The sequence below is a fragment of the Anser brachyrhynchus genome (assembly GCF_964034855.1).
Source record: "Anser brachyrhynchus genome assembly, chromosome: 13".
In the NCBI taxonomy this organism is placed as follows: Eukaryota; Metazoa; Chordata; class Aves; order Anseriformes; family Anatidae; genus Anser; species Anser brachyrhynchus.
In genome coordinates this window covers 9,369,763-9,387,928 of record NC_137708.1, presented here as the reverse complement: position 1 = coordinate 9,387,928, position 18,166 = coordinate 9,369,763, and the positions used below count along the sequence as shown (strand labels likewise).

The 18,166-nt window shown below is 40.3% G+C and overlaps 1 protein-coding gene across 4 annotated transcripts in view; it reads left to right on the top strand.

The window, feature by feature from the left end:
- Positions 1–18,166, top strand: part of SLC6A14 (solute carrier family 6 member 14) — a 43,375-nt gene that overhangs the window by 13,327 nt on the left and 11,882 nt on the right. For 2 of the 4 annotated variants that reach the window (XM_080554421.1, XM_080554420.1), the window contains exons 2-3: positions 14,862–15,030; positions 16,734–16,865. In XM_080554421.1, the coding sequence (XP_080410547.1) occupies positions 14,862–15,030; positions 16,734–16,865 (301 nt within the window). Of the gene's footprint in view, positions 1–13,575; positions 13,599–14,009; positions 14,167–14,861; positions 15,031–16,733; positions 16,866–18,166 lie in introns of those variants that run through there. The other 2 variants (XM_080554423.1, XM_080554422.1) reach the window with 2 other exon arrangements.

Sequence of the window (18,166 nt, the reverse complement as noted above, 5' to 3'; positions counted from 1 at the left end):
CATGAAGAGATGACCTATATGCTGCTTTCCTCCAGCTGAGCTTGTGAACTGCTATATTATATCCAAGCTCCATCTCCAGGCTTCAGAAACATTTGTACCTTTTATCTGCCTGTTTCAGTTTAATTGCTTCTCTATGGATGTCAAAGCCTTGTAGTGTTTTTCGTTTGTTTGTTGGGTTTTTTTTTGTTTTTGTTTTCTATAACTTTCCATAACTTTAAATGATTTTATAGTATTAGAAGCTTAATTTTCTATTACACTGCTGTTTGTTTTTCTCATCTCCAAAAGGCTTTTGATTTGGTGTTGGTTTTTAATCACTGAGCATGAATCTCTCTTTTTCAGGAATCTTACTTGTATTACTACTAGTATTCATTAAATTTGATCTCAGGACTTTCTGTAGAAATGTTTGTTGTAACAATATTAAGACAGGATATATCCAACTGTTTTGTTTCAGTCTGAGATCAGAATAACCTATTTCTCTTGGCTAGCTCTCAAAGGAAAAATCAGTCTCAGCAGAAGGGGTAGATAAGCAATATCTGAGTTATCACTACAGCCTGGATCTCCATCCTCTCCAGTGATATAATGATATTGCAACTGTAGATGTTCACTTCATTTACTTGCATCCTTTTGTTTTCCCTTTGGATCAGACTACACAATCCTACATTTAGAGACCTTGAAACAGCAGGATTTCTGGCAAAAAGGAACATTGAAGAAACATACACAGGGTGTGCATTGTGAAAGGATTTGCAGTTGTCTGTTTTATTTCTTCCCTGTGTGAAAAAAAACATTTCTGTTCTCAAAGGTTTGGTCATATCATCTGTAAGTAAACGGCAGTAAATGAGTGAGTGTCCCAGTAACACAGAACAATGTTTTATAAGATCTTAGTACAAAAATTAGTGTAACAGGGCCCGGGGGAATGGAGTCAACCAGTGACAGGGGAGGTTCAGGCTGGATATGAGGAAGAGGTACTTCACTGCGAGGGCTGTCGCGCACTGGAACAGGCTCCCCAGGGAAGTAGTCATGGCACCAAGCCTGTCGGAGTTTAAGAAGCATTTGGACTATGCTCTCAGTCACATGGTCTGATTTTTTAGGTAGACCTGTGCGGAGTCAGGAATTGCACTCGATGATCCTTGTGGGTCCCTCCCAACTTGGGATATTCTATGATTCTATGATTCTAATAAAGGTTAGAGGAAGGGTTGATGGGATGACCTGTATAAACCCAGAACATTTGTCCCTTTCTGTAACCATCTTGCTAGCTCTAGATATCTCCTGTGCCTCATAAAACTGACATCTGACTGAATTTCTCCTTAGCACAGCATTTTAAAAATGCAGAAAGCCAAGGATTTCCATAACATCTCATGAAAAAAACATCTCAGTATTATTTTATCCTATTCTGTTTCCTGGGAAGAGGAGTCCATTCTCCTCAGAGGCAGGAGGCTGGACTAGAGGTACCTTCCAGCTGAAGTTATTCTGTGATCCTAAACAATGTATTTCTTAGTTCAACGATTTAAAAATGTTTTGAAAAGAAAAATATCAAAAATTTCAAAAAGTTTTATATGTTTTAGCATTTATTTTTTTTTTTGGAAATGCTCAAGCTCTATGTTGTATTTTAGAATTCTTTTGTCCTTTAGACATTCACTTCTAATGAATTTGCTGTTTAACACAAATGTTTCCCATCTCCAGCGACTTCCTCCTAGACTCTTTTCTTACTATAAAACTAACTAATATGACTTAATCTTCTGCAAATATAGTTTAGCTTGTTTTGTCTCCTCTGGGAAACTACCTTCAAACATTAACCAAAGAATTGCCTTAATAAATAAATGTACTAAGGTGACAAAACTTTAGACTTGCTGGCTCTGCTTTATCACCCTGCTGAGATCAACAGCTTTTCAAATGGCTGAAGAATGTGCCTCATCTGTTTGGGCTCTCATGTAAACATGATGCTTAGATTGTCCTCAAAGGTTGCATACTTGTCCTCCCCTCCCTTTGTCTCTGCCTGTGCTTACCCACTTTCAAAGAAGCCTAATTCAGACTGGAAGAGTTGCAGAGAAGGGATGTCAGAATTACCAGAGGAACTGAGATGTGACTCTTAAGAATTTGGTTTATTTATCTTAGGAATATCAAAGACTGACAGAAGATACGATAGGTCTCAACAGACAGGGTGAAAGGAAAGATGGGAGGAAAGACATGGGCTGAGGATAACAAAGAAGGAAAAGAAAGCTAATTAAGCACAACAGCAGTTGCTAAAACGTATGTTAGATCTTCAGAGGTGTCTTCACCTTTGAACGTTGTGGAACAGTGCTCTATTTGGAGTAACGGGGGAAAACAATGGGCTAAACTGAGTTTTGATCATTTTAAGGAGAAAATGGGATGACACTACTGTACACAGCGGGTCCCAGATCTATCCTTCCCAAGACTCCCGCTTTGGGTCTTCGGACACTGCAGTAACCCTTCCTATTAAATAAACTGATTAGGATAAACCCTTTCAGACTATCTATTATAAGCACTCTAAAAAGTCTATAATTTTTTTATTATTATTATTTTTCTTCTTGCTCTGAGTCTGTAATAAGAATGCTTAATAGTTTCTTTTGGTAAAGAAGATACAAGCGCCAAGCTGGTAAATATCCATAATATCTTGGAGCAAAGATACCAAGTTATCTATTTGCAGTACATTTTATTGTTTGTGACCTTAGTGTGCCTTTGAAACACCTGACCTTTCTCAGAGTGCCACGTGGCGATAGCATTCTTGTGTTTGCAATCTTTATCTTTCTAAGTGAAAGGACTAAAGCACATGTCCATGCCATTACATATATTGCTTGAAATATTCAAACTATTGGATATGTTATCTGGCCTTGATTTAGGCAAACAAGGAAGAACCGGTTCTAAATATTTATATAAACACCTACCCGCATAGTGGTAAATCTGTATGCCAATGTGACAGATTGAAATCTACTCTAGGATTCAGTTTTCTCTCATCCACATCCGCTTTAACAACCAATGCATGCCCATAGAGGAAGTGTATTCTTTGCTAAGTGAGCCAATGAAAACTGGAAAGCCTAATTTATTAGGACACAATAAAATAAATTTATCAGAATTTTTTAATGGAACTGGTATAATCAATAGTCTTTTAGTCAGTGACAGGAAAATGTTTCACAACACCATCAACCTCCTTGTAAACTTCCTGAAGTTAATAAATTGAAACATCTAGTTTAGTGTCTCAGCCAGTTACTGACGCACAAGATTAAGCCCCAAGTGCACGTCATTTGAATATAAATGAAAAACACGACTGTCTTCCCATCAGTTAAACATGTGGGTAAATGCAACCCACATCATCTCATCTCAAACACTCTACCAGCAGTGTTTCCTCTTCTCCCCTGCCCCCCTTCTTGCAAGGAAGGCTACTAGTTAAACAAGTTTGGACACAAAACTGTGTAATTTAGCCTGTAAAGCAACACTATATAGGAGCAAAGAGCCAAGAAATGAGAAGCAGTGAAACACGAAAGACAAAGCCAGCCCCTTGCTAGAAGGATTCATGTGTTGACTCTTCTAATACCAGTGTCCAGTTTAGTATTAGTGTCATATTATGCTGCATGTGTACCTGGGGCCCTTCTTCAGTGTCTTGGTGAAGAAGGAAACCATGATTTACACTCTAAGAAGATTCAGGTAACGTCTTGCTTTAGTTCCATACATGTGTATCAGGCTAGAAGTGACCAAATCACATGCCGAACAATTAATTCTCTTTGGAATTACACTCCAACATGAAAGCTCATTTTCTGGGGAACAAAAAACAAACGAACAAACAAATAGCAACAGCAAAAAGCCAAACAACCAAACACAGAATCACAGAATCACAGAATGTTAGAGATTGGAAGGGACCTTGAAAGATCATCTGGTCCAATCCCCCTGCCAGAGCAGAAACACCTAGATCAGGTCACACAGGAATGCGTCCAGGTGGGTTTTGAATGTTTCCAGAGAAGGAGACTCCACAACCTCTCTGGGCAGCCTGTTTCACAAACACACAAGCAAAACCAAAACCAACCAACCAACCAACCAATCCCCCCGCCCCACACACACGCAAAAAAACAAACAAACAAACAAACAAAAAAAACTCATTCCAGAGCAGAAAGCAAATTTTCATGTAACTAAGTTATGCCTTACGAGACTGCCTCCTATACACAAAATCTTGTATAAATAAGACTGGCATGTCTTCGCAAAACTGAATGTTTGCTGACAGCATAACAAACATATCTGGAAAGAGTGCTGGTAACATTACGGTTTGGTTGATGTCTTTTACTAGAACGGCTGATGTCTTTTACTAGAGTGGCTTTAAATGAAACACTATCTTAAAAAATCTGTACAGCAAGAGTCGCCTAGGATTAATCTAATTCCTCAAACTACAACAACTAAACATAAAATCTTACATTCTGCACATTAATAATCAATTTTTAATTTTTAATTGAAAATGTACACTAAAGCATTATTGTTTTAAATGAATCTAATTTTTCCATACTGCAATAGTTATTTTTGAAGTGTTTCTGCCCAGCTAGTTTTTCTAATGGGTGTCATTCTGTAATCATTCTCCAATGTAAAACAACAGGATTCAAGGCATTATGTCTCAGGACATTGGAAATTCCATACATTATTTCAATATCCTTTATTAATGGGCACAAAGTGTGTTCAGCATAGTTCTGCTTTCTCACAGTGAACAGCATGCTCACATTACACAAACTACTTTAAAAAGTTGTTGCTGGAGTGTTTTACTAATTCTTGGAATATCAGCTCAGATATACTTGGAATCAGATGGAGTAATGGAGTAAAGTTTTCCAGGATGTTTCCAGGCCTCCTGGCACTACATTTTGTTGTTAGGAAAACAATCATGTTTCCTGATTGTCACTAAGACAGAACCTTTAATAAAAATTAAAACATCTAAAGACTAGATTATTTAATCAATACAGGTTGTCTCCTTTTAATAGCTTGAAAATACATTGTATTTTAACTATATACTTCAGGCTGCTATAATATAAAATTATTCCTACTTATGTTGGTATAAGAGGCTAGTGTAAAAGAGTATATATGAGAACAAATGTAATCTCTGTGCCCACAGCCTTTAAAGTAGACATTCTGTAAACTCTAGTGCTTGTTACTACTTTTAACTTCTTACTGGCTACCAGAACTCAGCAACAAATCTCCACAGCCTATTTACGAGGTCCTAAAAACAGTTTTATTTGCTCAGAGCTGTATGGAAGAGTCCTGGAGACTTCCTTGTCACAGACAACAAATCTAGTTACCTCATTCAGTTTGTACAACTGTTTGTAAAAAAAAGTCCAAAGACAGACATTGGCAACAAGAATTTGAACAGAGTAGAGGCATCACAACAAGATTTTGACTGTAAATCAGGGCATTTTTCACAGCTAGTTTTCTCTGGATCAGTATTTGCTATCAATCACAGATTATATTTCAGCTTTTCAGGGGCTACTCAATCCCTTTTTACAGCAGTCACTGTTGCTAGGATGTGCCCTGGTGTTCTCTGCCAGGTGCATAAGTCACGCTTATTGTGTCTTGTTTCATTACGTGAAAAGGATGTCAGCCCATTTTCTTACTTTGTATTCTTGCACTCCTGTGCAAACTTTTCCCCCTCTCTTGCCAGCCAAGGAGAAGCTTGTAATGAGGAGTATGGGACATTACAGGGTTGCCAGACCAATGTTACATAAAGAAACCTGTGACTGAAGAAAACTGTCTGGATGAGTGCCAACATCTTCTGTTGGCAATTGCCCCATCTTGAAGGAAAAATATCTTTGTTATATATATATATATATTTATACACACATATATATTTTTGTTCAAACGTTAAAACCAGCTACGAAAATGCAGGTTCTTTGAGGGGGAAACAAATCATAGTCAAAAATGTAACACATTATATATATACATATAAAAATTAACCTCTGCAGTTCTGAGGTAAGGAAACTAGAGTGTATATTTTCATCCCCTGGATAAAATATTTGTAGAAGTGGGCATGCTTTACACTGCAGAGTAACTGTAACCTGGTGGAAGCAGGTTGTTGGCATCACGTACGCTACTACTTTTACAAAATCTGCAGAGCAGAAATCCACAACATTCTTGTAAACTTCTCCCTAAATTTAGGACTCCAAGACATACATTTTTTATGCTAGTTGTAGCAGAATTATATCCTTTAGTGTTTTCTTACATCTGAAGTAAAAAGACAAAAAAGCATTCTCATTGTGCAGTGATACTTGCCCACCCTTACATAGAGGAAGACATAAAGCTCTGTTTGTTCCATCTGAAGCTCTGATCCCACACACGTTATGGACACTGAAATGTTGAAATGAAGTGTAAATGAGTCAAGCTGCAAGGAAAGATGGATTTTACACTGCATAATTAATAGGAAATTGTATCCTGAGAAATTCCTTTCAGATGTACACCCACACTTAGATATCACATCAGGACTGTACTCTGTTTCTCACCTTTCTGTACATAATTAAAAAAAAAAAATATGAAAGCATTTAGCTAAGTAATTGTTGTTATATTGTCCCTATAACTTTGTTAGGGGAAGTATCATACATCATATATTGCAATGGATGTTAATGTGTAAATCCTCTCTTCTTTTCCTTTTTTATTTAGAATTGTGTTTTTTTAACAAGTGATTTTATGATGTTATTACTTAATGTGAGGTTGCTTTTGCCTACATGAGACGTTCCACTGATTTGATGAGCCATTTCTGAGAGTATCTATAATCTGCAGGAATAGATAGCATGCAAAGGAAAGCATTGATGGAGGCATTTCCCTTCCTAAATTGTTATGTATGGCTAACAGACTGGCTTCTATTGTGAAAGATAACAATTCCAAGGATAATTCCCTGAGAGATCACATAACAGTACTGTATTTTAGTGTGCAAAATTACATGAATGAACGGTGGACAGAGTTGAAAGCTTTTCTTCTTGCTTTATGGTAGTCAAAGCCTATACCTCAAAGCCTTACTGTTAGGTAGAAGTTTCTCAAGAATATGGATTTATGTCATCTTCTGTGAAAAGCTGTTTGTGTGTAACCGTTTGGCTTTGCTGAAATATCAGCACTTAATACTGATATTTCAGTAAAAAAATTGAAAATAAAACTGTTCATGAGAGTGATGTATTTGGTTCAGCATATTTGAAAACTAGTATTGTTCTCATTCATAGGCTTTATTTTACTCAATTAAAAATGACTCCTTAGTTTCTACTGGTCACGCCTCTGGAATGTTTCCCAAGAGGTAAGTCATTATATTCTGACACCTATGCACTCCCTAATCATTAAGTTCTGATTATGGCACCCTCCCAGGTTTTTGTTCTCCTGTACTTTGTGTCTTCCCTCTATTAGTTATATCTGTTGCTATGACTTTAATGATACTCACCCAAGGTTTTGCATTACACAGTGTTTCAGTTGCTCAAAGACAAGCTACATGTATTTGGAGCATCCCTACAGGATGTTCAGGGAAGGGGCAGGTAGGGGCTGGCCTGGTGGATCTCAGACAGACCTAGATGCTACTTTGGCACCAGGCTCATTCGTCTATGGAAAGATGAGATACTCTGGGTCATATATAGTGGCAGAACCGGGGAAATTAACAGTCCTGGTCTGCAAATGCAGCTGTTCACTGCACTGAAGTGACTCTGAAGCAAGTCAGTATTTCAGCTGTCATTTTTCAGAGGTTTATGTAGTTGATATAAACACCTAACCTCTATTTAATCCTACCTTGAACACCCTAGTTTGTTTTTTTTTTGATTGTTTTGTAACTTAATCTAGTTGGAGCTCCATGTTTCAGAAGTATCATATTCATATGTGACAACTTCAGTAATATGTGACAAATCAACAAGTTGTCAGGAACTGTGACTTCTAATGTGTAGACCAACTGCTGTAGATAAAAAGCTGACAGTCTTGAAAATAGTCTTGAAAACACTTTGATTAATTCAGGGGATGGAGACTTGCTATTCCCTTTTGAGTAGCTGGGAGGATGAAGTCCTTTTCCTGCATCTGTTTAGTAAAAGATCCATAGTACAGTCTTTCAGTTTTGCCGCTATATTTGAGAGTTTTTCTGCCTTATATATTTTTTTCCCACATGCATATGTAAAATATCACAATCACTACCTTTACTAGTGTGTATTCTGCTAATTGTAGGTTGCACCCTGCTAAAAATACCTGAAGGTAAATTTGCTTTCCATATAGTTTCAAGCCTCCACCTTCAAAAATAAAAAAGGGATTTTCCTAGTAGTGTGACTTAGAAGGGTTATACATTTTGCATTTATGGCACTTTTCCAGCCTATCTGTTGTGAGGAGATAAAAGAGTTGACTTTCAGCTGCTGTTTGGGGTATGATAACAGACAGAGGCAAATAGTTCAGCAGAAGTGACCTTGCTGCACTTCTCACCTCTGAGATGAATCCAGAAGTGTTAAGGTTGAAGAAAAATCTTATCAAGGAACAATCTTTGCAATTTGGTCAATACTGATCTTTAATATGATTATATAATGCAGAATAGAGTGTAAGTCTCTTTAAAAATATTGTGGAAATTTCTCTTAAGACAATGCCACTCCTGCAAAATAAAAAATATTTCATGGAAGTATGTCAATTTTGCTAAAAACCTTGATGGAAAAATCCTCAAATGATTCAAAGTTAAAACAGACTACTTAATTTGGATTTTCATTCTTTGTTTCTAATTTCCATTTTATTTCCTCTAATTTCTTTATCTAGACTCCTTACCAATATTTAATATTATACTAGTGAATAAAATTCTTTTGATATTATTGAAAACTTTCAATACCCCCTTTCTAAGTTTGTGAATCAAAAAATCTTAGAACTTCCATACCAGGAGATTTTTAATGAAAATGAGCTTTTGGCTGTGAGATCCAGACTGAACAGAAGTTATCTTCCTAATGACCTGCTGAACAGCAGAGGCAAAAACCAACCAACCAATCAAAAACTTCCAGCTGCAGTTTAAAAAAAAAAAAAAAAGGGCACAAAGGCCATAAAGAAAAAACAACACCACCAACAAACAACAAATAAACAAAAAACAGATCCAGGAAGAAGGATGTATAAAAGAACATCTCCCTTTCCCATGAACAAAATCTCATCCCTCACCCTGAAGGGATCAGCAGGGCTGGAAGCAGAATATGCTGCTCTGTTTCAGTTGTCTGACTCACACAAAATGTTGGATGGAGGCCATTAGGATTAGGCAAGCGAGTATTGGCCAGAGGACTCTTAAAAAATTATTTTCCACTCTCTTTGTGTTCTGTTACAATCCCTGACAGCCTGCTTCTTCAAGTACCTCTCTGCAGCTGCAGATGGCTACTTCAGAAAAACAATGGGTTGCATCTCTTGAATTTGCATAGCCTGTGCCCTCATTAATACTATCATCATCTCTCTGTCTTGTCTTCTGTGTAATTCTTGCTGTACATTCCTTCCAGGTGTAATCCCACCTTGCTTACCGCTGGCATACAATGAAATAATACATTTCTCACCTGATGGAGAATGCTGTCTTGGTTTTGTTGGTTACTTGATCATTGATTGACTTTTTGTTTTTTTTTAATTTAGTGGTAAAGGTTCTTCCAGATCATCTGCAGTCCAGCTGACCACTAAGATCACCATCTCCTGGTCTTTTAACCAAGGCTGATACTTTCTTAAACAAAAAGTATTAATTTAAGTAAGAATTGTCGGGCTTAATTTTGTTCATCTCTGTAGGAGTAGATAATCCTTGTTACTGCAGGAGCCAACTGCCTAAATCTGCTTTACCTTGTCTGTAAGTTTATAGTAGTCCCTTCTGACTTTCTGTCTCTTCTCATCTAGAGTACAATGTGGCTGCGGAGGTCTGGATTACAGTAATTATGTGCTGGTGAGAGATGGTTATATGGTTTAGATGTGACATCTTCCTCAGGTCCTGAAGACCAACTTTTTTTTTTTTTTTTTTTTTTAAATCTGGTTGCATGTGTTACTGCCATCTGGTTACCTAATGTTTGTCTGCAGCTGTGGAGAAGCTGCTGCAATGATGCTGGAATAAAGGAAACATGAGGAAGCTGTTTCTGTCAGCCAGCAAATACAGATATGCAGTCCATCACTCCAATTTTTGGCTTTGTGGGAAGGTACCAGCATCCTTGTCATGACCATCCAATGCATGCTGGCACATACCTTGTTTTTCCTAGGTGTGAAGCAGGTTCATGACACCACACTGTATTCCATGGGGTGAATGTCTCGTAGCTGAATTTACAGGTATACCAAAAGTTAATTTCTATAATAGAGAGCTACACAGATAAAATGTGTTAGCTTGTAGGCAGCTGGACCAGTCTGCCAGCTTTTCACATAGGACCTTTGTGTACCATTGGTGTGTTTGCCTGTTAGCTTTGCAGAATACTGGCAATTATTCCTGCATTTGGTCTCTTGCTTATTTTGGACTCTTAGCTAGGACAGACATTATTTTGAACTACATGATTTGCATCTCACAGAGTCTTAGAATGGCTTGGGTTGGAAGTAAGTGACTTTAAAGGCCATTTAGGTCCTGAACACCTCCAGGCATGGGGCATCTACAGCTTCTCTGGGCAACCCGTTCCAGTGCCTCACCACCACCGCTCATAGGTGGACACTTACATATTGTTGCGTTAAAGCTCAAAGCAAGTGGGAGTGATACCCAAATAGTTATTATAAGTCCGGTTGTGTTCAGTGTACTGAACTATCACGATTATGGATGCACAAAAAATGTTATACACCCTCAATCTAGTTGCGTTCCATGAACTACCACAGCCATACCTAAAAGAGTTTGGCTGTATTCAATGTGAACTACCACAGCTAGATTAATGAGCAGTGCAGTTTACTAAAGCAACAGATATACAGGTTCTTTGGATTGTTGGTGATAAATTCACTGTCTGCAAAGCACGTGCAAATACCAAAAGTATGAGTAATACAGCCTAGCTACAAGCATGTTAAAAGATATGAAGCAACTCTACAGAGATTTTTAAGTTTTCCACACATATGCAGCTGCTTGATCTTTTCTGGATGGGAGGGAACTTAATTCAAGATTCATGACCATTTTTCCAGGACTGTGGTCTTACCATCTTACCAGATGCCTGTGGTCTTACCATCTCTATACTGTAATTGCATGGACCAAGGCCCAATGACCAGTCACTGTATTTATTCCTTCTCAACAACAACTGTATCCTCTGGGACAGTGTGCTCCTTGGTGTCACTGTTAACACTGTAGGAGATGTGTACAGCTAAGTCCCATGTTTAGACTGCATCTGTTGGTGAATTTTCAGGTTTTCTTGCAGCATTCACTCTTGTTCCTCTCTGGATCACTTTATCCTAGAGAGGACTGCCTGCCTAGTACACATATCAGTAACTTCCCTTTAGTGCTTCAGTGCAAGGATTACTGCTATTCTAAAGCCACTGCTTCTGTTCACAGAGTGGGTTTTCTGGTCTTTAGTTTCTGCTCATTGGCAATAGGAATGGTGAATTCCCTAGCATTGGTTTTGTCTACTGAATCAGTTTTGAATGTGTGTGCCAGGTGCCAACGCTAGTAAGCATTGTTATCGTGGAAGATATTAAGAAACAGAGTTTAATCATCTTGTTCTTAAGTAAGCATACCAAATACATCTACTTCATTGTCAGCGCTGTATTGTGATAGCTAGAGGCCATGTCCAACATGCGATAAAATCACTGGTGCAACTGAATGGAAAACATGGGGGATCTCTCTACTCCCTAGGAACTGCCAGGATTGTTTGCTGTATTGTCAACACATTAAGGTTATTAACAATAGATATATTTTTAAAAAGTTAGATTAACAGAATTCTCAGTAAGTTGAGTTCATAATAATTCAGGAGTGATTTTCCAAGGTAAAAGGTGACTTAGGTACCTGCTACGCTGCTGGGCAGGAGATGGGATATCTCATCTTTGCCAAAGCCAGGCTGTTATCTCTGTATTTCTAGCTGAGGCATTCCAATGATAAGTGGCTCACAGGGTGCTTGGTGGGTGGGGGTGGCTGTGCTAGCTGTAAGGAAGCAGCCTTCAGGGTTCAAGCTTGATGGTCTCAACCTCTAGTAAATGCAGATCAAACTACTGTGCTATTCAGCTGCATATCTAACACACAGGCAAAATAAAGCTCTGCTTCAGGCACAATTCTCCCCTTTAACTACACTCATCTCTCCACTGATCACCCCTGGAATGCTGACTGTTCTGTGATTTTTATTTCTCTCTTTAAATACAAAAATGTATTAGAAATAAACATTCGAATGGTTAGAAACTGAATGCATCCCAGGAGCGATACCTCCAGTATAGTTTTACTTTTAGTCATCTTGAGTTACACAGAGAAAATGCCACAGTTGGTGACTCCACAACATTACAACATGCACTTAATCCTAATAAGGAGGGAGAGGCTGTGGTTAACAGGTTGTTTTTCATCTCATTTTGTTTCTAAACAAGCTGATAACTAGTTCTGAATCATGAGTTGGGAAGAGAAGTCAGTGCTTTTGTCAGGCCCAGCATTGTTTGCAGGAACATTTTCTTTTCTACCTGGGGAGTTAGTAATCCACAGATACCAGAATCCAAAACAAAGTCATGCTATCTCATTTTATATATTTCATACTCCTAACTCAAATCAGGATTGTCAGAAAGGTTATTTTAGTTTGTTTAAATCAAATTGGCTTTGGAAAGATCTTGCCTGATTTCTCGGTTTGTCCTCAGGGTATGTAAATTCTGTGTTGTTTTGTGCAGAACTGGTTTGAAGCTTGGCATTTTGTGGCTTGACTGTTTGAATCCACCATTCATGGGCAACCTGTCAAGAGCATTTACTTGATTCATTTGTTTTAATTTCCAGAGTATCAGGCCAGCACACTAGACTTGTGCTTACTTTCTGTTCAAAAGATACAGTATTCTAGCATCCATCTAGTGGCTAAAATAGAAGTCTTCTACAGAACCTTCTGCACAGGGTGTTTTTTATTTTTTATTTTTAAGTAAAAATGTGATTTGACCTTCCTATGATTCAAACACTGTCTCCCACACTTCTCACTCCTGATACAGCTCCTACTCATGGCTAGACTGAGCCATGGTAGTGCTTTCTTCAACAAGAAATCTCACTAACTGAGGACCGACAGTGTATGTTTGTCGGAGTGTGGATCTGAGTGTCTTAGAAAAGAGCAGCTGAAGATGCATTTAAGCAGCTAGTCAACCTGCATCCCCTTGCACACGAACACCTGGTATTCTTTGGCCAACATATTCCTCTGTGTCCTTAGGGCATGCCTGGGGAATGCCACTTGGGTGGGTGAAGCAGGGGAGGTCTTCAGAAAAGTTGTCATTAAAGTTGTCATGCTCGTTAAATTCCTCCTCTGGAGGTTGGCTTTGCTTTTATGACCTGCCCTTTCTGTGCCTGTCCTGTGCTTGGAAGGTGTGTTTAGAAACTGAAATTTCCATCTTGTTTAACCCCCTTGTGCCCTTTGCTTTCACGTGTCTCTCTTGCTCAGACTCCTCCAGCACGGAGAAGAGAGGGAAGCAAAAGGAGGCAGGGATGTGTGGGAACTGGATATGAAAGAGGGGTGACTCGTGAGCAGGGGTCTGCTGGTACGGCATGAACATAGGTGAGGTGGCTGGGCAGCGGCCCTGCAGTGAGAGGCAGGGGATGAGCGTGGGGTTGGCTGTTCCAGCAGGTGTGCGGTGCTTAGGCGTGTGTGTGTCGGGGGGGAGCTGGCAGCTCTGTAGGTGGAAGCAAGGTACGGGCAGAGAAGGAAGAAGGCGTGTGATGAGGGAAGCGGGTCTGGGGCAAGGCTGGGAAGGGCAGGGGGTACTTAGGAGGGGAAGTGGGCAGGAGGCTGGGGCAGGCTTAGGCAGGTGGGTGTTCCCGAGGATGTGGGTTGCGCGGTCGGTGTGCGGAGGGGAAGTGGGCACGGACTGGGGCGGGTGGCGAGGGGATGCCTTGAGCAGCGCCCCTGGGGCGGGAGGTGCCGCATCGCCGGCGGCCCCGCCCGGACCGCGGGGCAGCCCCGAGGCCGCGGTTCCCGGCAGGGGGGCGGGCGGCGGGCGGGAGGCGGCTCCGATAAAGGACCGGGAGCCGGGCGGCGCGGGCAGAGCGGAGCGGCAACGGCAACGGCAACGGCAGCTATGGGGATGCTCAGCCTGCCGGGTTTCCTCTCTTGCGGGAAGAAGAAGGTGGGGATGGGGGGGGAGGCACAGGGCAGGTGGGGGAATTCGAGCAGGTATGAAAGCATGAAGGGCAGGTGAGGTACAGACACACCTGGGCAGGTATGAGAACACCTGGGCAGGTGGGCGATGGGGGTACCTGGGCAGGTGTGGGAGAACAGGTGTGGGTGAACCTAAGCAGGTAGGATATGAATGTATCCCATGTGGGCGTGGGGCACTTGGACTGGAAGGGTATGTGTACCTGGGCAGCCATGGAAGTGCTGGACAGGTGAGGTATGGTTGCACTTTAGCAGGCATTAAAGCTTCTTCAGGCAGGTACAAGAATATAAGGGCACTCAGACATGTAAGCAAAGGGGGATGAGCTGGGGTCAACACCTGGACAGGTAGGGGTGCACCTTGGCATGTACAGGGGCACAGTAGGGGGGGGTGTCCCCTGGAAGTGATGCCCCCACAGGGGCTGAGGTAGGAGTAGGGCAAGACTGTCCCTGAAGATTCTTTGGGCTCTCTGGGACGACATTCTCTAACAGGTCCATGCTGCCTGGCCAGGGACCAGCTGGACTGGCAATCCGCCTGGCTCTGCCTTCCCTATGTAGCTGCCCTGCTCAGTGATGCCCAGGTGCAGCTGCGGACAGATAAGTGAGGATATGACAGCCCTGCTCACATCGGGGGTGAGTGATCCCGAGCCATCCTTCTTCTCTTCCAAGGACTTCAGTTTGTCAAATGAAAAAGACGCCCATGCCAGTGACAGCGATGAGAACTTGGAACGTGGCAACTGGTCGAACAAAGCTGACTACCTGCTCTCCATGGTGGGCTACGCTGTGGGCCTGGGCAACGTCTGGCGTTTTCCCTATCTCACCTACCAGAACGGTGGAGGTAACTGTATTGAATGGCCGTTTTGGGTGGGCACACCTTGCTGTCTCTGAGAGTGGTGAAGGCAAGCCCTGAGGCTGGGTGTGTTTTGTCAAAGCTGGATGTGAGCATCTCCTTGGGAAATGGCATAATGCCCACTGATAGGAAATGCAAGAGGAGGAAGAAGCATCTCTGTGTTCTTTGGGTACCACCTGAGGAGGGAAATATTGAGTTTTAACTGCAAACTTCCATCCGAGTATTCCAGAGCTCTAATGATCTACTCGTGACAGGCTTGCATCTTTTTATCAATGTGCCAATATCCTCTGTTAACCTAAATAGCCATTATCCTTCCTCAGTGTTAACCTTCTGATATGTTTGTAGAGAGCAATTGAATTATCTCTCAACCTTTGTTTTGCCCAGCAAGCAAGCTAAGCCGGAATAATTAATCCAAGCTTGATAATTATCCCCATAATATCAAGTATCCCCAGATACTTGAGAAATGTGAGGCAGAGAGAACCTTTACCTGCTAACAGGATAAACTAGTGGCAAAGCCAAATGGAGGCTCTGGATTCCCCGCCTATGATCCCAGGGCTTTGTCTACCTGCCAGACAACTGCCCCTAATTAAAGAGAGTGTAAATGCCAAGTAACTGCAGAGAACTTACCCGTATAGACTTCTTTACTCTGCCTAACAGTCATTTTAAGTCAAATTCTGGTTTCTGAATGCAACACAGTGCTTTCAGCTGCATGTGAAACACAAGATGAGATTCTTGGTACAGAAGTTTTATTGGTTTGAGGTTATTGGCCCAGTTGTCTTAGTTACGGTTGTTGAAGAAAATTGTGAAAACAAAACAAGCCATGACATTATCTACTAGGTGGCTTTGTATCTGCTGCAGCAGAAAGCTTAGCGTTTGGAGCATATCTGTGCCATTTTTTGTATCCTTTCTTTGCCCCAGCTAATTTGGAGGGGGGATTTACATCCTTAAGTTACAGCAGGTATTTGCAGTTCCTTGTAGTACTGGGTCCTTGATTGCTTTTATGTTTGACAGCAAAGAGGATGGATTTCAGTTCACTTACACGTGTGGATATCAGGTCATGTTTAGGAAAGCTGAACTCTCACTTTCCCTATTTTTTGAACACACACAAAAGCAGTGCCAATCCCTTTCACAGAACAGGGTTCTCATTGATATCAGGTTAATGTGCACTTTAAGATGGACTCACACAAAAGCTGTGCTGAGATCCTGTTTGACACAGGAGTCAGCCAACCGTATAAAATAATTTTCATGCTTTGACATCCAGTAGCTACTCTAACAGTGCAGCTGCAACTCACAGTTAAGTACATGAAGAGATGGTTCTGTTCCTCTTTAAATTAAAAGCCAGAAGATGAAATAGAAAGCAGACAAAGCCAATGGAGCCTACAGCTGAGCAGTGCTCCTGTTTCTCTGAGAACAGTCTTCAGTAGTTCTTGTAAAATGCTTTTAATTCTATAAGAGAAATAATACTATGTAAATAATTGGCTCTTCTGGTAATCTGTGTCTCTTCATCATAGGTACTATTTAGTCTTACAGAAAAAAAGGTTTATAAATCTATATTCTGCAAAAAGCAAAACAAACAATCAGTGGGTTATTTGAGGCAGGGAAAAGCGGGAGTATAGAATGTACTACAACTGTGGTGACTACTGAAATATTCATTGTTTTATGTGCTGTTTTTTTTTTCCTTCTTCCTTCAGGTGCTTTTCTAATCCCATATACACTGATGTTGGCATTAGCTGGCTTGCCTTTATTTTTCATGGAATGTTCCCTGGGGCAGTTTGCCAGTCTAGGGCCAATTTCTGTCTGGAGAATATTACCATTGTTTCAAGGTGGGTATCGTTAAAATTTCTTATAGTTATTTCTCATTTTATTAGTAAACAATTCCGTGGACTAATCATTAATCCACATCTATTAACTATGAGAAGTCATTTTTTTGTGTGGAGAATATTCCTACCATTACAAGGTTAGTGTTACACTCTCAAATATATATCTTTCTCACTAGTGAACTAATAAATAGGTGTGGGTTAATGATTTTCCATGAAGTTGTTAATTATGAGGGGCTTTATCTGTGATTTGCCCTGGTGTCATGCAGCCTGCCAGGCTAACTGCAGCTGTCCAGAGAGAGGAAAGTTAGAGAGCTTGCTGTGTGAGGAAAACCCTAGTTAAATACTTGGCTCTGTATGTAAGAGGTTGCAAATCATTTTTCGGAACTTAACTTTACTGCTGTTTCTTTACGTATATATCCTAAATACCTCGCAAAGCAATTCCATGCTGATTTGCTAATTTTGTGTTTGGCTACTGGAGCTGGCACAGGAAAACAGGGTTGATTGTTTTGTGCACCACTGTGTGTGCATTCATCCACGTCACTGCATTGGGATTCATCTGTTGTTATGATAAAATAGGTTAGATGCCAGCTTTATAAGGTGAGGTGCCTCTTGTGATAAGAGAAATTATATTCTGTAGTAGTAGTTTGCATATCTCTGTGAGAGTTTGAATTTGATATGAAGACGTGTTTGGAAGCAACTGGCTGCATGCATTACTCAATTATATTCATCCAGGACTTCTACTGATGGGTGTAAAGGACTATGTAATTGGTCTTGTTTGTCCTCTTTATCTATCAGAGAAATTAATGTAGGAACAAGGAAGTTTCTTCTGATACAGTAAGAACTTTACTTGCCACCTGCTCTACAGAAACAAAAGGGATTACAATCTAGCTGATTGGCTAAATACTTATTCCTTTTGCCAGTCTCCATTCTGCAGCACAAACAACAATTTTCGAGAAGAGCAGTGTGTTTATCTGCAAAGCAAAAGTCTATAGACATAGCTAATGCTTTATGTATCTGTGAAGATAAAAATTTAAATATACACTCTAAAACAATTAAGACCTGTTTAGCAGATTTTCCCAAACTTTCAGAACAATGTTAATTTTAACAAAGGAGGATAACAGTATTATTCACAGAGATAGACTAAGCTGTGTTGTTTCTCATTTACTGGCAAAATTAATCATTACACAAGGATCTTTAGAATGTCTTGATCAGTCCTAGTTTTTGTATAGTTTCTTTTATCTTACTAAGCAATCAAAGCTTCCCACTGAACTAGGAGAGAACAAAAATATTGAATTTCTCCTTTA